General features: G+C 38.1%; 4 protein-coding genes and 1 long non-coding RNA gene across 7 annotated transcripts in view; 4 read left to right on the top strand and 1 right to left on the bottom strand.

Annotated features, from left to right (window-relative positions):
* Positions 1–100: 100 nt before the first annotated feature.
* LOC132196701 (regulator of chromosome condensation) lies at positions 101–3,648 on the top strand. 2 transcript variants are annotated; one of them, XM_059619518.1, is made up of 8 exons: positions 101–217; positions 679–766; positions 1,045–1,166; positions 1,557–1,709; positions 1,966–2,148; positions 2,209–2,596; positions 2,650–2,766; positions 3,026–3,648. In XM_059619518.1, the coding sequence occupies exons 2-8, from the start codon at positions 697–699 to the stop codon at positions 3,367–3,369; spliced, it is 1,377 nt and encodes a 458-aa protein (XP_059475501.1). In that variant the 5' UTR covers positions 101–217; positions 679–696; the 3' UTR covers positions 3,370–3,648. The 2 variants fall into 2 exon arrangements, with proteins under 2 accessions (XP_059475501.1, XP_059475502.1); XM_059619519.1 differs by having other exon boundaries at positions 1,111–1,166.
* A 1,607-nt stretch (positions 3,649–5,255) lies between these two features.
* Positions 5,256–7,220, top strand: LOC132196706 (uncharacterized). The gene is made up of 6 exons (XM_059619532.1): positions 5,256–5,410; positions 5,607–5,943; positions 6,131–6,302; positions 6,366–6,464; positions 6,513–6,677; positions 6,746–7,220. The coding sequence occupies exons 2-6, from the start codon at positions 5,624–5,626 to the stop codon at positions 6,800–6,802; spliced, it is 813 nt and encodes a 270-aa protein (XP_059475515.1). The 5' UTR covers positions 5,256–5,410; positions 5,607–5,623; the 3' UTR covers positions 6,803–7,220.
* Positions 7,221–7,459: 239 nt separating this feature from the next.
* On the top strand, positions 7,460–14,652 carry LOC132196699 (ankyrin repeat and IBR domain-containing protein 1-like). Its single transcript, XM_059619515.1, has 19 exons — positions 7,460–7,643; positions 7,698–7,893; positions 8,102–8,253; positions 8,340–8,535; positions 8,603–8,724; positions 8,782–8,989; positions 9,044–9,223; positions 9,276–9,519; positions 9,818–10,026; positions 10,078–10,311; positions 10,372–10,571; positions 10,623–10,809; positions 10,868–11,174; positions 11,233–11,399; positions 11,457–11,633; positions 11,690–11,794; positions 11,849–12,011; positions 12,187–12,283; positions 12,340–14,652. The coding sequence occupies exons 4-19, from the start codon at positions 8,470–8,472 to the stop codon at positions 13,871–13,873; spliced, it is 4,200 nt and encodes a 1,399-aa protein (XP_059475498.1). The 5' UTR covers positions 7,460–7,643; positions 7,698–7,893; positions 8,102–8,253; positions 8,340–8,469; the 3' UTR covers positions 13,874–14,652.
* Positions 14,653–15,053: 401 nt separating this feature from the next.
* On the bottom strand, positions 15,054–15,963 carry LOC132196707 (uncharacterized). Its single transcript, XR_009441789.1, has 2 exons — positions 15,269–15,963; positions 15,054–15,197 (listed from the first exon to the last, which is right to left on the bottom strand). It is a non-coding gene; the product is annotated as an uncharacterized LOC132196707 (long non-coding RNA).
* Positions 15,711–24,483, top strand: part of LOC132196697 (low-density lipoprotein receptor-related protein 1) — a 33,632-nt gene continuing 24,859 nt past the window's right edge. For both annotated transcript variants that reach the window (XM_059619513.1, XM_059619514.1), the window contains exon 1: positions 15,711–16,223. In XM_059619513.1, coding sequence (XP_059475496.1) covers positions 16,103–16,223 — 121 coding nt within the window. In that variant the 5' untranslated portion in view covers positions 15,711–16,102. The remainder of the gene's footprint in view (positions 16,224–24,483) is intronic.

The following is a 24,483-nucleotide window of genomic DNA, read 5'->3' on the forward strand; positions in this document are numbered from 1 at the left end:
TGCGTACACAATAATATTATATATAACACTAATTTGGCGCTCTTCCACTACGTTTTGCTCCGGCACGTTGGCAGCCAGGACTCTATATTGGCAGCATTGGAATGGAAACAGCTGCACGTGCCGGCCTCGAAGTCAAACCACGCAGACCCACGGAGAGAGCCGTTATTTTTATTGCATTTTTGCAATCAAAATAGTTTTTCGCTCAATTGTGCTCTAGGTAAACATTGTTAATCGTTTTATCTCGAGTTTTTGCAGAGGTTAAATCAAAGAAAGACAGAAATTTGGGACGGAAAATTAGAAAACTGCTTATGAATTTCTGGTTGAATCGACGGGTAAAGGGTTTGCTGAGTGAATGTGTTTATCTTTTGCAAACGTCGTTTATTTTATCTTCTCCCTAAACCGTCTGAAATATGTAAATAATATCATTTTGCTTCTTTCACACGCATACAATTCCCTTGTTTTTAAAATATTGCCGAGTTCCGTGCATCGCAAATCAGAGCAGATTTTTATTGTTCTCTGCTTCAGCGTTTCGATTTGATAATATTTTTACTATTTTTTTTTCTAATAAGAATTCATTTAAAAAATTTCAGATTCAAATTATTTTAATTTCCATAATTTTTAAATATTTACAGTGCGCTAAAGTTAAATTAAAAAAAAAAACTTTTTACAAAATTTTAGGTTCTAAACAAAGGAATCATGCCGGCAAAGAAGAGAGGCACCAGTTTCAGGTCTGCAGAGCCACCGACGATAAGGAAAAGACCTCGAAGTAAGGCTGATGAACTACTTTAATGCTTGCTTTTGTTCCCTTAGTGTTGTTTGTTGTTAAAACTTTTCAGAATTTGTTTACATTTAAATTGCATAAATTATTCTGCTTGAGATGCTTGGGGATTCAGTGATCGTAAATTGCACGAATATATAATTTGCCTTTGCCTGCACACTTGGCTTGCACACTGCTTTTCGCCATTACAGGGCACTTCCTTTTGAGTAGGTCTGTTTATTTCCTTGAAATTCGTCCAACAGTCTCATCACACAGAGTCTTTGCAGGGTCCTCTGTGCAGCCGGATGTGGAGGCAAAGGTGCGAAAACTTTCTGACCGCCCCCGTTCTCCAGCCACCTTCAAGTTGGAGCCGCTGCTGTTGCCTCTGGAGCAGCGAGAGACTGGCCAGGTATACAAAATTCAACAAATATTTTGACCATATACAATTATAGATTGCCATGAAATTCCATAACCACTTAACTATCATTCATCATTCATTGCCATAATTTATCAAAATTTTCTAAATAAGTTACTGATTATCATGACAGTATCGAACTTCACTTACAAGTTTCATAAATGAGCTGCCAAAACAAATATCCATTATTATGACATTCTTTAATTAATTAATTACTTATCGTACATGATTTATTATTTTATAATTTTATACTATTATTAACTACTGACTATCTATCGAGGCAATTGTAGGAAATTGATTGATATTTAATCTCTTTCTCTAATAGGTATAGTAGAAATAGGCACATAACACTTGGAATTTTAGTAAACTTTCTATGTTACACAGGTTTTTACCTTGGGCGATAACATGACAGGCCAGCTCGGCTTTGACGACGATGTTGAGAGCAAGAGGAGACCGGTCCCTGTTGAGGGCCTTGTAGACGCCGTTGCTGTTTGCTGCGGAGGAATGCACACCGTGGTCCTCAACAAAAATGGAGAGGTACACAAGTGCTTCACGCCAGCATTTTTTATTTATTTATTTTTTTCATTTTTATCCGGCTTTTAATCATTCAATTCTATAAAACCTAATACTGAAGTTTTCACCAGTTGTATTTTATTTTTCTCAGAGCTTTTTAGTTTCATTTAATTTGTAACCACAATTTACTTATAAATCAAATAAGAAATGCTATAATTTTTAAAGGTTGACTGAAATTTTAAACCAGAGTGTGGTTATAAAGTAAATTTTCCTTTACCAGGTTGTGACATTTGGCTGCAATGATGATGGTGCCCTTGGCCGGAAAACTGGCGATGGTTTTGATCCAGAGTACAAACCTAGCAAAATCAATCTGCCTGGCAAGGCAATCCAAGTGACAGCCGGGGATTCGCACACGGCCATCCTGCTGGAGGACGGGCGTGTCTTTGCCTGTGGTAGTTTCAGGGTTAGTTGTTATTAATTTATCAATTTTGAGCATTCTCCAAGTACCAATTTGATTTTACAGGACAGTTCAGGTCTACTGGGCCTGACTTTGAGCGGCAATGTCAAGGAGGAGACGCCGGTGGAGATTTTCAGGGGCCAGGAAATCGTCAAGATCAGTTCTGGCGACGATCACATAGTCATGCTGAGCGTGTCGGGTACTGTCTTCACCATTGGAAACGGCGAACAGGGCCAGCTTGGACGTGTGCCTGAACGCACGGCCACCAACAAGGACAGTCGCCACCACAAGCAGCAGCTGTTAGCGCCCATGCCTGTCAACCTGCACGCCCACAGAAGAGCCTCAACCAAGATTAAGTGCTCTGAAATCTGGACTGGCTCGTGGAACACAATGTGCCAGAGCGAGGCAGACGGGAAAATTTACGTCTTTGGCCTAAACAATTACAATCATATTGGTAATTTTTTTTCTCTAATTACTCACAAGGTTCCTTTTTTGATTCAATTTTAGGGCTGACTGAGATTAACAACCCCCAGTTTTTGCCGGTCTTGTCTGAAGTGATGAGTTCAAAAAAATGGAAAAAGATAGCCGGAGGGCAGCACCACACCCTTTGTTTGGACGAAGAAGGTCATTAAAGTTATTGAAATATTTAGATAGCCGTTGTCCAGGTGTTTGCAATCTTACTTTGGAGTTAAAATTTAAATTTTTTGAGTAAAATGAGAGTCAAATTTATTTTCTACCTTATCGGAATAAAATGTATGATTTTCAATAGGAATATCATCTGTTAATGTACTTTTGTGAAGAAGACTTAAAACTTGAGTTTAAAAGAGTGATATAACAATCCATCAAATTTGCTATTGTTTTATAACTAAAATTATTGTTTCAGGCAAAGTTTACAGTTTTGGACGACACGACTACGGCCGCCTTGGTCTGGGTAAGATAGAAGACACGGTGAAGGAACCAACCCTGGTAGGGGCTTTAGCTGGCGTCAAGTGTGTGGACATTGTCAGTGGGAACACAACTTCGTATGCCATCGCCGAAGGAGGCAAGGTTTACTCTTGGGGCATGGGCAGCACCCAGTTGGGAATCGGTGGCGAGGAGCCTGACGATGTTGACGAACCGCAGCTAATGCAAGGCAAAGCCCTGGAGAAACGTTTTGTGCTTAGTGTGGCCGCGGGTGGGCAGCACACTGCCCTGGCCGCACGCGACCTTCCAGACAACCCTGCTTAAATTAACATTGATTATGTCCGAGTGCCTTTGATTGAAAATTATGACTAAAAGGAAAAAAATCATTATTTCCCATTTGTAAGGAATACTTTCAATGTATAGAAACATAATTGAACTTCTGCCTTTTGAAAATTGTTTGTCACTTATAAAACTTAATTACACATTAGCCGTATTGAAAATTGCATGTCCTATTGGTTATAAGCTTGTTAAAGTTGGCTAAAGCTGTTCTTCGGCATGGGTTATCAGTAAACGAACCAACACTAGTAATTCAAAAATTAAAATTCTATTGTTTTATTTTAAATTAAATACCCTATGGCCATTATAATTATATTCAATTCTATAATTGTTAAGTGGTCTTTCAGAATTTAACTGTAGTGTGTGTCCGGTTCACACTAAGACAATTTCTAATTTAAAGTTAATTGAAGTTTTGAAAATTAATTTGTTAATATTGTACTTTGAATTCAGAGTCCCTAATTTAATTCACCCAAATTGAGGAGACGCTTTCAGAGATGAAAGTTATATATAATAATTAAAATTATCACTGTTAATCAATAAAATGACTAAATTCTCTAATTATTTAGAGATTTTTATTTTATATTATAGTTTAGAATGAAAAATGAAAATTATTTTGCGTGCAGGTGAATATAATGAATTTTTAAATGTAAAATATCAGTGCAAATAATCCAACGTCAAATTTTCTAGTTAATTTTGCAAGCCTTAATATAAACCCTCTGATTAATCAATAATTTACAACTGCAGAACCCATTGGACAAGTACGTGGTAATGATTTTTTAGCCTAATAAAGGTTTTTAAAATATATGGCATTCGCCAACGGACCACACAGATTTTGGAAAATTTGGATGCAGCTCCACTAGTAATTTTAGCCACTCACAATATTGGAGAAGTTCTATCTTCTTCCAATTAATAACTCCTTCAGCAATTCATTCTCCTCCATTAATTTTCCGGAGCTTTAAAGTAATTACCTTAAATTGCCCGTGTGGTTTATTTGTCGAGAGTGACCGCACGCTGTAAATCTCAACATGCGTCTACTTCAGGATATGGGCAAGTGGTCGGAAAATTTTAGACATTTTTCCATATTTTTCTTTAATTATTCAGTGCTCTTCTTGAAAACTTGTAGCCTAAATGCTTTTAACTTCAGTGAACAACAATCGAAGGCGGCTTGAAACTCGAATATGTATAACTTTTATACAAAATAAAAATTTAAAAAGTATTAATTTACTGTCATAATTCAATTTTTTCTCTCTGGCTTCTTAAAACGCATATATGGCACGAGGCACGACAACTTTTTATCACTCGGTTAAATTGGGTGAAATACAATTGATACAATTAAGGCATAGATATATAGAAACTCGGACATATTATACTTTGCTTTAAAGTTTGAAGCCGTCTGATATATTATCTCTGAGACTGAAAGTGACGAAATATGACGACAACGAGTGAACATATAATGCATATAATATCCTATAATATTATAATATTCTCTTGTTTCTACTTTAATTGGATAATGATCCGACCATAAATTCCCCCGACCACTGAGAGCATGCTCTCTGCATGCGCATTTTGCGAGATTTTACCAAAAAATTAATAATGAAAGTGACAGATATGGATTATTTTTCTCTTCATTAATTAATTTCGTATCAATTCTTACCAAAATCAAAATACCATATGTGCGAGGGTTGTGTTTGTTTCGATCATCTTTTTGTGTGCACTTTGCAGATGGCAGCAGGCAGCATTGACCGGCGAAGCGAAGGAATAAGAAGGAAATTAAAAAACAATTAAAAAATGTAAATAATGTACCATTGATGAGGAGAGGAATTTCCAGATCACCCCCACCCCCTCCTTTGATCAGTTGGATGTATTCGGTTTGTTCGTTTGTCATTGGTCGATCTAAAGATCCTTTGGAGGGCTCGCGGCTCGCCCATCAAAAACTTTGTTTTGATTTTTGATCACAGAAGACCAGCAGGCAACACAAGGATCTTTTATGTAAATGAAAGATCCTTGAGGCAACAGGTCTCTGGTTTTGGTAAAGCAAAATTTTAGCAGTTGTGCTGGGCGTAGCAGTGGATTTTTTGCTCCTGTAATTCCAAAACATCATTTTTAGGCTCACCTGCTTGTATATTACACGTTGTAAAAATTTTTGCTCCACAAACGGCCGAATAATTCAGTGGATAATAGTTTTAATGATTTTTCAATTTACAAGTATTTTTCCTTACCTCCAGAGACTCCAGAGCAGAACATGGACTATCAAGTTGACTGTGAAGTCATGGATGATTCTTCAATAGTTGTTTTGTCCAGCAGCAGTGACGACGAAGACAACGAGCCTCCTGCTATCTTAACAAGTTATAAAGCTGGAAGCTCCACTCCAGGTGTGATAAACATTAACCCTCAAGAGGCCGTGGTCCGTCTGGTCAACAAATGGAAGGAAAAGGTCAAGGTCAATCTACAATTCTTCCTGTCATCTTCAAATGACACGGCCTTGCCTGTCGTCAAAGACAAAGTCATTCATCTCGCGACAACGACCATGAAAAATGCCATCATCCATGTTGACAGAACACAGTAAGTTTTTTATTTATATGTATGTATAAAAAAAACATAATTTTTAGTTTGCATATCCAGTTTTGCAATTTATTTGGGAAAATTAGTTTTGTAAAGCGTGTACTCTCTCTTAATTAATTTGTAATCATAATCGTCTTCTTAAGAATGTATATTAAATCTGTTATATGGTTTACTTTTTTAATTTTAGTTTTGAGTTAAAGCCAGGAGTAGTTATGGATGTAGCTGTGACTTTTGAAATGAGGCCAAGCTGTAAGCAAGAAATTATCGGAGTGCTCATGAAGGCCACACCTATGGAAAATGGCACCATCAAGAGTCTTCGGGACAAAAAAATTGTTACCTTCAACATTCTCACTATGGAGGTTTGCTGCATTTATCAGCAAAATAATTTTTGTATATTATTTTCTTCATTTCTATTATAAAAGGTCAATCCAGATTGTGATGTAAGACTTGAACCTTGTACCCTCAGTGTCCCAAAGGCACACACAGATACAGACTTTGTTGTTCTGTTCTTTGTCATAAAGGTTAGTCGATTTAATTTTCTGAAATTTTTTAAAAACATTTTGTAACAGATTGATGCTCAAAAGTTAGCTGTGGCTTGCAACAAAGAAGTTCCATTTCAGGAACTTGTTGATGAGTACAAAAGCAATTTTCCAGCCACAAACAAAACATACAAATTGAAATTCACCAACATGAGGACAAGGCAGAGCTGCCATGCAAATCAAACTCCTTCCTCGGTAAGCATAATTATTATGTGTAAGCAAAAATTGCACAATCCAAACAATTTTCCCATGTGTGTTCTTAGATTGGTTTGGGGCATCAAGACCACGTCTTCGTCAACCTCTGCAAATGCACATTCTAAAAGCAAGTGAGAAATGAATCTGCATATGTTTATAGTTCTCAAGTTGATTTAAAAGAACTATAAATTAATCTGTATAAAAACAGCGTTTCTTTTGTTGTGATATTGTGCTAAAATTTAAACTGCTGCAACATAAGCTTAAAATTAAATGATTCCTATAGATTATTTTTTTGCCTTAATTTTTTCTGAGTGTACAAAGAGACGCTCTCATGCATATAATTCACCAAAGTTTGAGTAACATAATTTTAGAAAAGCTGGTTGAACTAGCTATACAAAACAATTTGTTTCTGATTTTTTGCTATTCATGCAATTTTTATGATAATAATTTAGACCAACAGACACTAATTGCAAGCTCATGAACAGATGTACAAATAAGTCTGGAACGTTCCAGACTTATTACCTAATTAATTACGGTAAGGTACCTAATTAATTAAACCACAATTGCATTTAATTATTTTGTGATTAAAATATATTCCAATATTACTCAAGCATAGAAACTGAAAATTTCTTTTCTTCTCTCAATGCATTTTACAAAATATAGATTTTATGTACAAAAAAGTGAATCACTTTTTTGTCTCTTTATGATTCCGCGCTTTCACGGCCTGGGTGCTGTAGAGCAATGTCTGTGTCATGCGCCTTTGCTACCCTGCTATCGACCGTCGCATCCCCCATTCCTCCCCTTCATGCAGCAGCCAGTCCATGCTCGAATCCAGATCAAAACAAAATATATAAATCAATAGTTTCTTTTCGTCTGTGCCGTGCTGCTCGGCTCCTCTCAAACCTTCAATTACACAAAAACTTGGCAAGGTACTAATTCTGTGAAGAAAGATTTGTCCACATTTGGGTGAGCGTATTGCAGCCTTATGTGATTGGAAAATCATCATCAGCATCATTGTAGGCTGCCCTGGAAAATCGCGAATCGGTGGAAAAGTGGGTGCCGAGGTGCTCCGACTTTTCCCAACCACCATGGCCGTCGCTGGAAATTTCTTGGCTCGAATATTGAAAGTGTCTAGATGAAGACATAGGAGGAACCAAGCTCCATAATGTCTACCATTGGTTGTTCTTGATCCGCAGGATGCTGTTCTCTCAATCAGGTGAGCCAAAATTGAAAGCGGAGGCTGTGCGTTACTAAAAAAAAAAACACTTTCACCCGTCAATTAGCGCACCACTTGACATTTTGTTGCTCTAATTGTTACACAGTGGTCCAATTAATAAGATAATGATAGAGAGCTTGAAGTAAAAATAATGCAAATACTCTAAAACCATGTTTAATACTGAAGTTTTTCTAACATTTATTTTCAGATATTTCATGGCATGCTACTAAATTATACAGCTAAAATCATAAGAAACACAGATTTTAAATCTATAAATCATCCCCAAAAACTCCATAATTCCTCAAAAATTAAAGCAACCCTGCGAATGCTTCTGGGAAATTTCTCTTCGTCTGAAATATGGTAATTTAACATTAAGTAATAAAAGCATCCTTTAAATAAAGTTCAAATTGACTTCCTATTATCTAAATATTCTTAATCATTTTTAGGAAGAAAAATGCTTTTGAAATCAACAGAAAATTCAGAGCTAGAGGATATTTTTAAGCTCTGCGGGAGTCTGCTTAAATCCATCTTATTGATATGTAAGTGGAGCGCAAACTGTTTGAGCCAACGCTTGCCATGGGCAGTGCCTCTTCCAAGTTTAAGAAATACCTTCAGCATGGAGATGAGTATGCTGCCATGCAGGTTAGAATTTTTAGTAAAAAAAAATAATATATAAATAATCTGACTAATTGTTTAACTGTAACTTCAGGTATTCCAAAGCTCACCTGAGCTGAGGAAACACCTGGACCCAAATCTCAGTTACGGAGACAATCACCAACACAACACGGCCCTTCACTACGCTTCCAAACATGGGATGAAACACTTGCTTAGGTATTTTGCTAATTTTTAATGATAATTAATATTGTATAAAATTTATATATTTCACAGAACGTTCCTCAACGATTTAGGAGGCAACCCTAACAAGAAAAACAGCAGTAATGAAACATCTCTGCACATGGCCTGCAACCTTGCCCAGCAGAAATCTCTTTCCGCGCAAGAGAGACGTGCCGCCTGCGTCTCCCTTCTGCTGCAGTGGCGTGGGGTACCCCTACCTTCTGGAGATAAAGAAAAAATGGCAATTGATTCTGTTGATCACGTAAGAGTTTTATTTTGATGATTTAGCAATTACTCTGAATTATTTTTATTATAGCAAGGAAACACGGCACTCCACTGTGCTGCTCAGTCTGGCCTGCAGAGGTGCGTCGAGATTTTGGTGGCGGCCAGTGCTCCCCTGTTTTTCGAGAACATTGATAAATTGACCCCTTGTGACCTAGCCATGCAATTCGGCCACCATGAAATAGCTCAATTTCTGGAGACTAAAATGGTTTTTGTGAGTCCAATTTATTAATGAAAAAATCTTTTTGTGACTTATTTTTATGTAGACTGATAATAGCGACACAGTCAACGAAGATGAAGTGCTAAGGAGCAAGGGGTTAAAAGGGTTAAAAACTAGTGAAGAAGAAACCAACGACCAGCAAAGCGAGGAAAATGAAGAGGAAGAGGATGAAGTTTACACTGGTTTGCGGACGCAGGACTTGCAGGAAGCAAAAGATCAGCTTTTGGTTGAAACTGCGGATATGCTGCACATCCCTCTTTTTACCGCAGAGGCACTGCTGAGGGACAATGGTATAATTTTTTTATTAAATTTACTTTTAACTCTATATAAAAGATTAACATTTTTTTTAAATGAATTTATTTAAAATAATAGATTAATAAGAAAAAGAAATAACTATTATTTTTTGGATGTCATTCGGAGGATTTTTTTAACTCTAGTAAATCCGTTTTTTATAATTATTTTTTTAATTGTAAAAACTCTAAGAATCAAATTATCTCCCAATGAAACTTTTCACTCTCCAACTTGACAAAGTGGATACTTTATGCTGCAATATGTAGTTAATGTTCCAATTAATTGTATTTTACTTAGAATGGTCAAGGGAGGCTCTGTTGGAGAAGTGGATGAAGGAGCCTGTTTTATGCTGCCAATTAGCTGGCGTTCAGCCACCTCCTTCGGCGCTCGAGCACTCAAGTCTTGTTCCAGCTGCCGATGATGCTGCCCTAGGCTCACCTCCAGTTGTCCCTTCACCAATTAGGAAAAGAGAACGCATGCCCCTACCTTCAGAGGCGGATTTTGTGGTATTATTTCATTTTGTAAAAAGAAAAAGTGTCTAATTAAGTTGTTTGCAGTGCGAAATTTGCACTTGCCCCATGCCCATATGGGACGAGCCAATTCAGATGAGCTGCGAACACCAGTTTTGTTTTTCTTGTTGGAACAGGTACTTGACGCTGAAGATTCAGGAGGGCGACGCTCACCACATTTTCTGCCCTGCTTTCAACTGCCACATTTTGGTCCCAGTTGACATTATAGAGCATGTGGTCAGCGCGGAAATGGCCAGGAGATATTTGCAGTTTGACATCAAGGTATAAAAATTGTATATTGATGGTTTTCCAAAGCATGGTTTCATAACCTTTTTGCCACAGGCGTTTGTAGAGACGAACCGAAGCATTAAGTGGTGCCCTTTGCCAGGATGTGGGAGGGCGGTCAGGTTGCCCCCAGAGTCATATGACAACTCCCTAAGCTCTGCAAATAATGGCCCTTTGAGCACCTCACATGCAGTTGACTGTGGAAATGGTCACTTCTTTTGCTGGGAGTGCTTAGGAGAGGCTCATGCACCGTGCGGGTAAAATTATAAAAAAAATTTATAATAAAAAGAATAAAAAATAAAATTCAGTTGTGAGCAATGGAAAGAGTGGCAGAAAAAAATTTCCGATATCAAACTGGAAGAGTTGGAAACTTCCTGTTCTGGAAGTGAGGAGGCGGCCAATTGCTTGTGGTTGGTCACAAACTCAAAACCCTGCCCCAACTGCAAATCCCCAATTCAGAAAAACGAGGGGTGTAATCACATGAAGTGTTCAAAAGTGAGTTTTAATCTGTTCTACTCTGAGAAATGGGGATTAATTCAAACATGTCTTATAGTGCAAATTTGACTTCTGTTGGGTTTGTTTGGAAACTTGGAAGAAACATAGCTCGGCAACTGGAGGGTACTTTAGATGCAATAGATTTGAGATTGCTAGTCGTCTTGATGAGAAACAAGGCGCCATGCTCAATGAAGCTGCTCAACGCAACCAACAGCTGCAGGAACTCACCCGCTTCCTCCACTACTACACCAGGTTCCGCAACCATGAAAATTCGCAGAGATTAGAATTACCATTGCTCAGCGCCGTTCCACACAAAATGCAGCTCTTGGCCGCCTCACTGCACAAAGCTCAAAACCCAAGGCCTGGTAATTGCCAAAGTTTAATCCCAGTTTAAATTAAAATTACAAATTTTAAAATTTTCAGATTCTTGCAGCACTCTTAAATCTCCAAAACTGCAGAAAGGCACTAAATTCATTGAAGAAGCTGTTAGAGAACTTTTGAAAGCTCGCAGGGTCTTATGTGGCTCCTATGTCTATGGTTACTATTTAGAAGACAATGGATACAATAAGGCTATGTTTGAGCTGATGCAGGTTGTTATCGCCTGAAATCTTTTTTTTTTCATAGATTAGTTAATTGAAAAATTTTAGAACGAGTTAGAGGAAGTGACAGAGAAGTTGTCCGAACAAGTAGCTCGCCCTTATCTACGAACCCCACGGACTGCTATTATGCAAACCACTGCCTTGGCAAGGAAGAGGCGGCACGAATTTGTTAAGGCCATTGACAAGGGGCTGGCACCCCCAGAAACTCCACCAGAGCAAAGAAGAGTAACTGAAATTACTTGTCTTAGCTTCTAATTTAATATTTAATGTTGAAAAAAAAGAATCAGGTTGCTCAAGCAATAGCAAAAAGCTGGATGAAAGATGTGCAAGGAACCCACGTGTTGAACTCAATATTTGAGTGGCCTCGTTTTGAAACTGAACAAGAAGTAATAATTTGAACTGGTTGATTTAAGAAAATATAATTAATTATTTTCCTTTAGGAGACTGATGTTGATCAAGCTATTGCAGTTAGCATAGTAGGCAAATGCACTCGGCCCAATTGTGATCGCCCAAGAGCTAGAAACCCTTGCACAGGCACAATTTATGATTTTTGCAGTCTCAACTGCAGCAGGACATCCACAGGTTTGCAGCATGATGCTGAAAGTAAGTTGTAATTTTAAGATATAATATATATAAATTTATAAATGCAGTATACACTGGATAATTTAAATAAGCTTTGTGATTCAAATATTTCTAAATTAAATTTTATGAGCCAAAATGAGCCATTGCTGATGCGATTTTCAATTATTTGTAAAATCTTTGAATACTTCTTTTTTAGTTACTGCGGATGTTGACCTAGTGATAGCATTAGAAATGTCACGCTTACAAATGATTGAGGACCAAATGAAAAAGCAGCAGAGGGAAATGAGAGAGGGGTAAATATCTATTTAGAAAATTCAAATCACATTTCCCTGACTTTTAAATTTATTAGACTGGCTGGTACCAGCGCCTCCTCTGCCATAAGCATTCCCACTGTTTCCACGCAAAAAGCGGAGGGCGACGACTCTCTGCTGAAACTGGCCATTCACCTTTCTCTGCAAGAGAACAAAAGTCAGAAGACGCCCATTGTGTGCTCAGCCTGCGTGTCCAGCCTGCGAACGCCCTCCCCATTGTCCAATGACAACTCGAGTTCAGTGGACGTCACCGTGGATTCTTTTTTGAAAAGCCTGGCGGCATGCGACCTGGAGACCTTTGACGCCACCATCAGTCGCCGGTGGAACGCCCGATTGGTGGAGGACTCTGACTCAACGACCATCTGCTTCCAAAGTCACCACCGCGGCGGAGGCATGGAGGATGGCCGCTTCGAGATTGGGGAGATCCACGAAAACGGTGGCCGCTTCACCGAAGACGATGCGACTGCGTCCAAAGTCATGCGGAGGTCACACTCGACAGGTGACCTCTGCACCAAGCCGGTCGCAGTGCCCTCCTGCTCGTACTTTGATTCGGACCACAGCCACCATGACGACAAACCTGAGGAACTGGCTCGAAGGAATCTGCGGCAGGCGGCCAGTGCCGAAGACGACCGGCCGCTGGACAGCAGCCCTTCTTGCATGATCAACTTTGGCGGCCAGTCGTCCATCGAGGACACGTCCGACTCGTTGAATGCAGACATGGAGGTTTGCGGAATTCTGGGCACCACAGACGACGACAGCAGCAGGAAGGACGAGGAGGAACTCCTGCCACCCCTCCCACCAAAACCCAGGCAGGACGTCTTCCTCACCCATAAGACCCTGAGGATCCGTATCTGCAAATCTCCCAAACTGGAGACGGACAGCTCCAACGAGTACGAGTCCGAAACTGGAATTCCGAAATCTCCCACCCTGTTCATTTCAGGCGTGTCTATCAGTCGCACCCCTGAGCCCATGTCGCCAGCCCTCGCCGCCCTGGCAGGTCGGCAGTCGCGCTCCTCTAGCCTGACCGTGCCCACGGCCAACAACTCCGTCTCCCCCGACCCAAACCACTCCCCCAAGTCACCCCTTTTGGAGCCAAATTCACCGCGAGGGTCGCGCTCCTCTAGTCTGGTGGTCCCTCCGAATAACATGCTGTCATCAACCTCTACATTGAGCGCAGGGTCGTCCGCCCCGGCCTCCCCCACGTCTCCCTCCTCCCCCAAGCAGGCCAGTTCACCCACCCTGCATTCACCCAAAGGTTCCAAGTCGGCCAGCGAACCTGAGAGGGAGAAGGAAATGTTCCGGTTTCCCAAATCTTCGACGGACGGCAACCTGAGCTCGGTGTTGCTGGTGCAGGAGAGCAACCTGAGTTCAGACGACTTTCATGAGGCGCTCTTTCTGGAAAAGTCGCCAAAGTCTTCAAAACGACGCAAAAAATCAAAAAAGGATCGCAACAGAGATCTAAACGCAGCAGCAGCAGATTCCACGACTGGAAATTCTTCTAAATTAGGGACTTGTCTGTCGACCCCTGTGGCAGAACGGAGGGCTGGAAAGGAGGCGAGCTCAGTTTTGTGAGGCTCACCCTGTGATATAGTGTGGCGAACAGGTTTACACCTTGGACTGCGTTCATTGGATTGGTTTGTTAAATGGCACTTTTTCGTATCACGTAATTATTGAATAAGCGTAAACGGATGAAAAGCGGTACTAAATGTTATTCTTGTGTTCTCTAAAATCACAATTAATTACTTAAAAACAAATCCCCCGGGGAACATAATGCATTTATGAAGACAACAAATAATTCAAAGAATCTTTTAAAATACTGCAAGAGCAATTTGCATTTTAGAGATAAATTTCTGTCACTCTTAGTCGTTGTAAGCTCATTGAAATTTATTTGAAAAAATTTTGAATGACTGATTTAAAACTTGTTATATACACTTTGCAATTCCCTTCTCGCTAGACCCACTTCAATTCTCTGTGATGTACTGTGTAATTAGCGGAGAAATTTACTTGGAATATCAAATTATCATTCTTAATTGATTAGCAGTATCTAAAGAATGATTTTATAAGATGAATTTTAAAGTTTCAAAACTGCATCTCTCGATCTCTTAATAAAATAATAATGAAAAATAAAGTTTAAAAGTGCGTTTTGTATCACGTCAAACTAACTACTGACACAGAAACAAAAATTGTAAACCTTTTGACACAACACTGGACATCACGATTTTAACTGTTAATATTTAATGTATGAGGTGTAACCAAATCAATGGTTTATTGTTGATTTGTATCGTGCAGAAATATAATGAGTTTGAAAATAAATAATTATAGTCGTTGTATATTGCTGAATAAAAGTGAAATTTAACAGCTTTTTCTTATTTTTATTCTATATACAACACCGAGCTGGCAGAACATCAAAAAAATATTTATAACTTTCCATGAACTGCCTAGACATTTCAAAGGTTAATTTTTTTCTTTAGAAAACTGAAAAGGACCATTGAAATGCTACCAAGTTTTCCTTCTCTACAATCAATATCACCTAGTGATGGCCATGGTGGTGTGGATTCCTCATCTCCAGCAACTTCTCAATGGCAACAGTGGCCACTGCAAGACCAAGACCGATTTTGAAGCCCCTGAAGAAGGTCAACTTAATCCTCTCTGACTTGGTGCCCCATGAAGGATCAAACCTCCAGACTTCATTTCTGTTGGGTGAAAACCTTGTTTTAGATATTTGTTTTCCAACAAAATAAATTGTCCATGCCTCAACCAAGGATCCTTTAATCCCTTGGCAGCTAGAGCATTCTGAACTCTCATCAGCTCGGGTACTCCTTCAACTTTATAAATTTTGTAGTCGGGAATCTTGATGGCCTCTCCATGGCCATGTCCGTCACCGCCCATTTTGCACCTGAAATAACTCAATTGCGTTAGAAATTTAGAGAAAAAAGTTATTTGAAACGCTTCGGAATAATTTTCTACCCTCTAACGCAGGATGAAAGATAAAATTCGGCTGGAAAAACAAGAAAATCTTCCCATACCTGAATTTTTGTTTCAGCAGCTGTACGTATTGTCAATGTTGCCAGCATAATATTTTTATAAAAAAATAATAATTATATGATTTAAATTCATTACAACTGCTGAATATTGCAGTTTATTATATTTACATGAAAGTGAGGTAGATGCAAAATAATCATGCAAAATTAACACCAACATCGTTGTTGAACATTCCATTTGTAATTTTATTAAGTTGGTAGTTCAGTTCTCGGGCTCGTCCTTGTCAAACGAGAGAAGACGAAACTTGGACGAAACTCGGTGGAGGCGAACGAGAAATCGACGCAGCGCAGATTGGTGGTAAACAGCAGAAGAGACACAAAAGAGGCAGCGGCGGCAGCAGGGACTACGGTGTGGTGGGGGCGGCCAAAGCAAGCAAAACTCAAACTCGAAGGCAAAAGGAGCCGTGAAGTTGCGAGCAGCGAGTGAAGGAAGAAAAGAAGCTTGCTTTACTCTCGCGTGTTTGGCCGCGGACAATTAGCCCGAAAAAGGCCGAGTGCTTGTGTGTTGGTCGAACCCGCGACCGGCGCCCGTAGAAAGAAATCGCCTCTTTCGGGCCGATTACAAATCTCGGCAGGTTGCAGGTTGCTCTTCCCTTCAGTGCACCTGAGAGCGGGCACAGCTGAGACGCTATGCCCGTGTGAGATCGAGACGGAGAGAGACGCAAACATAAAAAAAACAGTGCATCGTTTTGGAAATTTCTAGTGAGGAAATTATGCCGGGACTGAAAGAGTAGTGGCGACACAATCAATTCGTGCGAAAATGACCAAGAAGAGGGTGGATTTGTACCCCTTGCTGTTGGGTTTGCTGCTCTTCGGCTCGTCCTTTGCATGGCAAGAATTCCCCGACCAGGACACCAAACACAAATCTGAGCCTCAAGCAGGTAAAAATTTAAAAATCAACATTCAATATGATACAATATTAATATTTTCATTCAAATTTAAATGCAAATGAGTGTGCACTGATTTTTAACTTATAAATTCACTCATTACTTAATAATTCTATATTTTCCAAAAATTATTCACTACAATTATTAAGCTTTTTACAATTGAAGATTGAAGAAGCGACAATGATAGAGAATTTTATGAATAAAATCATCAATCAACCTTCAAGTTCCTTTATGTATTTTTCCATGGTGCAAGTTTTTAGTATTGATATTAAATATTGTTTCAAAATATGATATTTCGAAAGAAATAGGAAATTTTGGAAGGGTTTATTTGATTTCTGAATTAAGAGCAGATTAAGAGGAGTCCAAAGTTTCAACCTTTTTTAGGGGAATGTAGAATGTATTCCACGGTTTTGCTCACTGTGCAAAAATCATGTTTTTTAACCGTACTTCTTATTACGTAATTGGAAGCACATGATTCTCCTGTGTTTATTCGAGGGTCATTTGAAATTCAGCGGCTTTCAAACTTCGGCGAAACTATTTGCATATTGAAGACCGAAAACCGCAAAGTTTTGACCTCAGCTTTGAATGTATTCATGTCTTTGGTTGCTGTGCGATGAGCTGGTGCTTAAATTATGAAAGTTTTTAGTTCAAGATATTAAAAATAAATTATATAAATGGTTTCAAAATCAACGATGAGACGCTAAAATCGACGATTTGTCACATCTGCCCACGAAAAGTGATTTCTTCATTGGAAGCACGGCCAAGAGGAAAAGTAAATAAAAGTTTTAAAACGCTGAACTGAAGGCGTTCGTTTTGTTGTGCCCTTGAGCAAGCCTTGTGCAGTGTCATTGCCTCGGACACCAAAAGGCAGGACGAAATCGTTCCTTAGTTTTAATTATGTGCGGCGGCTGAACAGAATAATGATGGGCCACACTTCCTTCCTCCTGAAATCAAATTTGCCAAATGTGGAGCGATTTCGTGCCCTCGGCTAGAATTTCATCCAGCCGGCGTTCATTATGCACGGGCAATGGACGCGGTTCATTGATTTTCCTCGTCTCGCTCACTTAGACGCAGGAAAGGGATGTTTCAAGGGAAATTCCTTTAAAATTTTTGGAAGCCTAACAAAAGTTTATCAAAGGCGAAATTTTTCAAGTGAATTTTTAATGGAAGTCATAAAAGTTTTCCATTTTTATTCTGAAGTTAAAAACTCAAAATAATTTCATTGCTGCAGAAAAGTTAACTTTTAAAGCAATCTAATTGTAATTATTTTGCTGAAATATAAAATCTTAGTTAGTGAGCCGTAATTAAAAATAAACTATTGTATTTCAAAAAATAATGAAGCCATGGGAGCTTTCGGGAGCTTTCAGTTTTAATCTTTCAATTTGAGCCTGAGTAGTTTCCTTAACTTTTTCTTAATTTTTGTCTTACAATTTTTTTCTTGCATTAATTTTTGGAAGTTGCTGATGTGAAATGTTTGATTCAATGGGGAATTTATAGTAAATATGAACTAACTAAAGAACAGAAACGGTCGGGGTGAAGATGGAAAAGCGGTGTTACTCGCTTATTGTCAGCGCGATATCAAATGACTGACTGGCGTTGAAAAGTCAAAGCGCTCGTCGAGACCGAACCACTGCCTCGCGTTTTGTTTCGTTCAGATTCGCGGTTGATGCGGGAAAAAAATTAAACTGGCTCTGCCTCGAGCTCGCGAGCGAAATAAAAGCGATGATCTAATTGTTTGAGCAATAGTTGCCCGCCCTCGGTGCTACAAGTCCCTTTTCGCTCAACCCATCGACGACACGCACAATTTTTACCCCGAAATGAAACCGGAGCTTGGCAAGAGCAACAGCGCCTGTCAGCCGATGAGTCGAAAACCGAACGGAATCTGAGATGGGAATGTCGTTGATTAGCGTGCAATGAAAGAGTGACTTATATGTATGATGAGTCCCGATAAAATTTCAAAGAGCTGAAATTCTACCTTCAACTTCGAGCTCTAAAAGTAAATTAATGTTTTTACCAAATTTGAACAGAAGCTTCAAATCATTTTCTATTGAATATAATTAATTATTATTCTTGCTGTTTATTTTCCCACATTGCTACAAATACATCGTTAACAAAAAAAAATATGACTTTTTAAAATATAAATTAATTTGTTTCAAAGGTATTTTTTTTTTTAAATAAAAACTTTCAAGAACAATTCTTTATGAGTATAAAGTATTTTTTAGAGTAAGATTTTTTTAATTGAATTGAAATTAATTTAAAATTAACTGAATAAAAAAAATTCATTGAATTTTTATTTTATAATTTTTAACTGATCATCGAAATGAGTTTTTTTGTGATCATATTTTTTCCAAATGTCGATATAGAGAAATATTTCTGATAAATTAAATTAATTCTGGTGATAGTTATTTCTTTCCTCAGCTTATTCTCGTGAATTAAAACAATCCAATTTTACTTCCTCTTTTGATATCTTTGAACCGGAAATGTGATGATGGCAGAAATCCCAACTTATCTTCAAATTCTGCCTTCCGAGACAAGAGCGTTTGTCAGCGAGACAGAGCAAAGAGGAAAGACGTTGATTAGAGAGAGCAGCATCCTAATAAGGATACCCGTCTGACCACCACCTCGCGCGGAAATTTCGCAATTCTCTTCCCATTTCCGATTACACAGAGAGGTGTTTCCAAATGGCTTTTCTTCTGCCTCTGTTGTGCTTTTACTGTTTTTCTTTGGCCCTTAATCACACACGGTGATAGGAAAGTTTTTCTATTTTATGGCTCTTTCGGTGTCTCCGTCACAAAAGTTATTAGAGGTATGAAATGTGTGCTTGGGAAGAACGTGCTGTGCCAACAATGGCCCCAGTGGGTTAGAAAGAAACTTAGAGAAAAGTGCACGAGTGGTTTTCGTATAGAAGATTATCAACTTTTTTTGAGTCCCAAAATTATTAATTAATTGATTTCTAAAATCATTTATGAGGAAGATTTCAAAGATAAAAAAAAAAAAAAAAATGAAATAAAGCAAATAAAACATTCAGTATTAAAATTCTATGAGAATTTTGTTTGCAAAGATCATAACAATTGAACAATTGCAACATAATGCATACAATTTATAATGTATAAATTTTCTAAGTTCACTCATTTCTGTTTGAGTCTGAAGTTAATTGCTTTGTGCTTTTTATATTTTTGCAATAAAATTATTCAATGTTAAATATTTTTAGAAAAAGATTTATTTTTTTATCTTAAAGAAATTTAAAAAAAAGGAAATCGCAGGTACTTTTTATTTCTGAATGACTGTGAAAAAAATTCATAAAATTTGAGCTTGTGATAAAAAAATTCACACAAACCAGGAGTCCACTGGTGGTTGGACTGTTTTTCCGCTAAATGAATTTGAACCTTCGGATAAGTTCATATTTTTCTTTGTTGCATGATAATTTTTTGTCACTTTCAGAAATTTTATGTCTGATTCTGCAACAATGACTCACGAGCAATTCATCAAAACTTTTTTCCACATCCTGCTTGAATGAATAACTTTTGAAACCAAACCAAAGGAAACTCAAAAATTGGCTATTCTCATGAATGACGAAGTTAGCGGTCGAAGCTTTTTTCTAACGCTTCAATTCACTTTCGCGAGGACCACGGGCGGGCCAAAAGAAAATAAAAGCGTCGACCTTGAAGGGCAATTTTTTTCGCGCGCGCACCGAGCCGACTGGTTTCAATCTCACCTGTTTGCTGTGAAAAGGGACCATTTCCGTGAAACTGCGCGTTTATCAGTGTGAATTGTGAATTTATTTGTGAATGGAGAGAGATAGCAGCGCACATTCAATTTCTCTCGTCGTTTATTTACGCAGAGATAAATAAAGAGGCGGAAGACGAGAATTTATTATTAGAACGCAGCCGGCGTCTGCTGGAATTTAAAGGGAAGACCGCGTTTAAAATTAGTTAAAAGAGAGATACATTCAGTTTGACGAATAGTAAATTAGTAAGGTCAAATTCTTGACCAGACGAAATACTTTCGCAATGTTTTGTGCAAAATTAAAAAAAAAATATATATATATAATTATTAAATTTACTCAATTTGAATTCGCGATTTTTTATTTAATCAGACATTTCATATATTTAAAAACTTTAATTCCTCAGATTTGCACATTAAGAACACAACATTTTTTTGAGAAACTTGTTTAGAACAGACCCAAAAATTTTTCCTACACCTTCTTCTCTCAAGCCCATAAAAATAAACGGTTCCGGGCTATCTGAGCGAGTGTCGCGTGTTCGCCGCATTGGCCCTCCCTGTTGAGGAGATTTTACGGCTCACTCGCTCCCGTCGTAAAGCTGAAATAAACTGGGCTGAATATTTAACAGCAGCTTTAAAAATTGAAAAGGGTTCTTCCTCCTTGAGACGCAAACGCTTAATTACGTTATTGTCTTGCTATACTTTTTACATCAGACGTCCTTGCTTGCACGCTACACCAGATGCAGCTCGTTAGGAAGAAGCAAAAAAATTAATTTGCAAGATTGTTGATAAATGATTCACACATGCATTGCAAAGGCAATTCGTTACATTCTCTACAGTCTTCAGCGTATCCAATTAAAATGTTGTAAACTATATATTAAGGACTTACTATTGACATCTAGTCAAATTAAGTCTTTACATAACAATGTTGGTTTTATTTATTTAATTGTTTTCCAATTATTGATAAAATGGCTCCTATTGTTAACGATTTGATTTGACTATGTCAATGAGGAGGACTGAGTTAGAAAACCTTGAATATTTGCTACAAAAAACTCTACAATCGAATTCAGACTTACTTTTTTTTAAATTTAAGCTCATATTACATCATTATATTGCGTAAAGCATAAAAAAGCATAATTTTTTTTTTAAATAAATTGAAAATCACAATAAAAATTTTCCACCTGAAGCGTTGAAGCCGCCTTTTTTTTAATTTAAATATTCATATGTCCCAAAGAATTTAAAAAAAAATGTTAGTGCATTAAATAATGCGGCATTTCTTCAAAAGAAAGCTTTCACAATCAGATAAAATATCAGAGAGACAGATTTGCATTTTCAATTCGGCGAATTCAAAGACTTGAATTATATTTGATTGATGATTGATGTATTATATTTATCAAGATTTTTTGTATTTCTTATCAATCGAACTTCAATGGAACTCCGCTTATCTTTATTTCTCAAATCACTTCCTTGTTATCCTGCTGCTCTCCAGGGCCCTTTATCTCAAGTGCCGCTTTGCTTTCTGCTCTCATCCATACTAATTGCAATTGGCACCAGACAGGCGAAAATCGCGGTGAAAACAATGCTAATTACCGTGGGTGGGGCTAAAATTAAACAACGCCGGTTTATATACCGCGGCGTGAGTCAACGGGGGCCGTTGCCCGCGCAAGGGTGCTTCGGAATTCTCTCTCGGGAGGACCAATTAATTCAAGAGGCAACACTTTTGGCCTTTTTCCAATGAGTTCTTTGAAGTTGGCGTGTGAAATGCTTCGCAGAGGAATTCGTTTCAAGGTTTAAGGGCCAAAAAACGGCTTACAAATTATCTCAAGAGTTTTTTTTTCTCTAAATTCCTTTTTTTGGAAGGGCAGACTTTTCATAGTAGTTTAAAATAACCAAGGGCTTCTTTTTATTGATAGAGATAACTCTGTGAATTTTTCCTCGCAGAGACAAAACTTCAATTTTTAACATTTCGCAGGACTTCTTTCATATTGATTGTTAATTTATTATGTTTTGTCAGCGTGTGACTAAAACAAGGATGAAGCCCGTTATTTCAAACATTTCTTCTAATGTTAATTTCTTGTATCAAATAAAATATTTGTTATTTCTCTGCAACTCTTCACATTAATAAAAAAAGAACATTCCTGAACGATTTTCGACGTTTTCCTCCCAAGTGGCCAAGGGAGGTACTGGGGTGGAAGAGCACTGTGCCTGCTCTAATGACCTCTCCGAAGAGCATAACTAGATTTTCTCTTTCTCTCTTGGCCTTTATATCATTTTCCAACAAGAGCAAAGACCATTCGGCCAGTTTGTGCTCGAAAATAATAGAATTTTGTAGAAGCCTCTCTCTAGAGAGACGGAGCAGCTTCGATCTGCTTCTGCCGGCTCAATTAATGCCGAACAAAAAAAGAATGCTTGGCGGCAATAATGAGCAACCGCAGCCGGGTGTCCCTCTTTCACTTCGTCTCTTTGATATGCTGCACATAATACAAATTCAAAGCTGAAAAGCTCGGGTCGATACTCAGCAAGAGCTGCGAGGGCTGTGTTATCTCTCTGTCGCGGGCGTGCGAAAATGGAAAGGAAAAGTGAAAAAAAACATTTTTTGCAAAAGTTGCACCTCTTTTATTGTTCCTAAATCATGTCATGGAGTAGATGATTGTTAGTTTCTAGGAACACACAAATCCATTTTTAACAATATGATTTGTCAATTTTTCAATCAATTGAAACATTTTCTTACATGAGTTGTTTCAAAAGTTACAAAGAAAAGTGTAAATTATCTCTAAAAAAAATAGGTAAAAATCAAAACATTTTATTCTGAGGCAAAATATTTGTCTTTAGAAATGAGAAAATAAAAATTAATATTATTTATTCATCACAGATCTAGTCAATGGAGAATGAAAATATCATGAAAATGTACTACTGCAGAGTGAACGGCAGCACCTCTGGCCAACAAGTCACTAAAACGCTGAGCCAAAAAATATCACCTTTATGAAATGGGAAGCATAATTTAATAATGTTTAAAAAAAATCGCTTTTATTGGCTTTTTTTATATAACAAATTGTTAGTTTTGTGAAGTTAATTTAAGTCCTGTCTACATAATTCTCTCTTAAATTCTTCAATCCTCTAGAAAATCATTGCAATATCTTAATGGCAAGTTTTCAACAAGCTTATTTGTTAGCCAAAATCATTTTCTCCCAAAACTTTTAGTTCCTTGTCCGTAACCACAATTCAACCTCGTGCACTTCACAGAGGAAATTAAAACTGTTCTTAATCTTTCTGGATTAGGATTGTGGTAAAAATGTGTGCGCACTTTCGGAGTTGCGAAACAAAAGACGTTTTCAGGCAGACACCGTGCTCTCGCCCTTATGGATAGCAAACAAAAGAGTGGGCTCTGCGGAAAATTGAAATTTGCCGACGCTTCGCACCCTGCGAGAGCAACTCGATTAAAATTCGCTGATTCAGAGAGGGTGCCTGCTGCAGGTCTGGCAAATCCAATTACGCGCCCTTGGCTTCAGGCGTGTTAAATATAAATGTTGGAATAATGCGGTGACTTTGGTCTCCAGTGTATAGATCAAAGAATAATTTCAAGGGATCATCAAATCTTTTAGCCTGAAAAATTATTTTGGAATGATTTAATTTCAAATGTGTTATGCAAATTGTAAACGAATAGCGAGGAAATCGATTTGGGACGTTGAAGTTCTTAAAATTAGCACTTTTATTATTTACTTATTCTATCTGCCAAACGTTTGGTGATGTCAGCTCTCATTAGAAAGTGCGACTGATTTTTTTTTTGCAAAGTTCCCGGTTGACTGAAAAATATTAAATAAATGCTCAGCCTTTTAATTTCTTTGGCTCTAAATTTTAATCTCCTATTAAACCGTCATCTTGGAAGTTATTTTTGAATCACTTCCTTTGTTCATCTCCAAATAATGAGATTTACTCTTGGGATAACTAATCAGACTTTGACGAACACCGTCTGCTGGTAATTAAATGTTCACACGCCCGTTAAAAGCACAATCTCTGCAGTTGGAACATGAACCGAGAGGGCCAGTGTGTATAAACACATGGCATTTTACGGCCTGCATGACTCAATCATCCATATTCATGCCTTATCAGCAGCCATTAACTTTGCTCAAAACCAGATGGAGCGTCTCATTGCACAGAATTGTAATTCGGCAGGAAAAAAATATTATCTAGTGAAAACACGTGCGAGAAATTATCGCCGACTGCTACAGTGATCATGGAGAGAAAAAAAGAAAAAGCGCGGCAAACTTAATTGATTCCGAGTTTTTGATGATGAGGATCGCAGCCTCTCCTTCGTTTTATCGCCTCTTGATCTTGATGTCTCGCCCGAGCCACACACCGCGACTGCTTTATTCGCGCCTCGGGTGAGGAAACCATCACGTGTGCGCACATAGCCCGTCTCTCAATCAGCCAACAATCAAGGAAATGAAACTGAAGTTCTCATGTTTAAAACTCTATTTTAATTTCACTTGCTATTTCACTTTTTCTATTAAATTCGCTCTTTGTTTTTGTC

This window comes from Neocloeon triangulifer, unplaced genomic scaffold (assembly GCF_031216515.1).
Source record: "Neocloeon triangulifer isolate White Clay Creek 2 clone unplaced genomic scaffold, ASM3121651v1 ptg000012l, whole genome shotgun sequence".
Lineage (NCBI taxonomy): Eukaryota > Metazoa > Arthropoda > Insecta > Ephemeroptera > Baetidae > Neocloeon > Neocloeon triangulifer.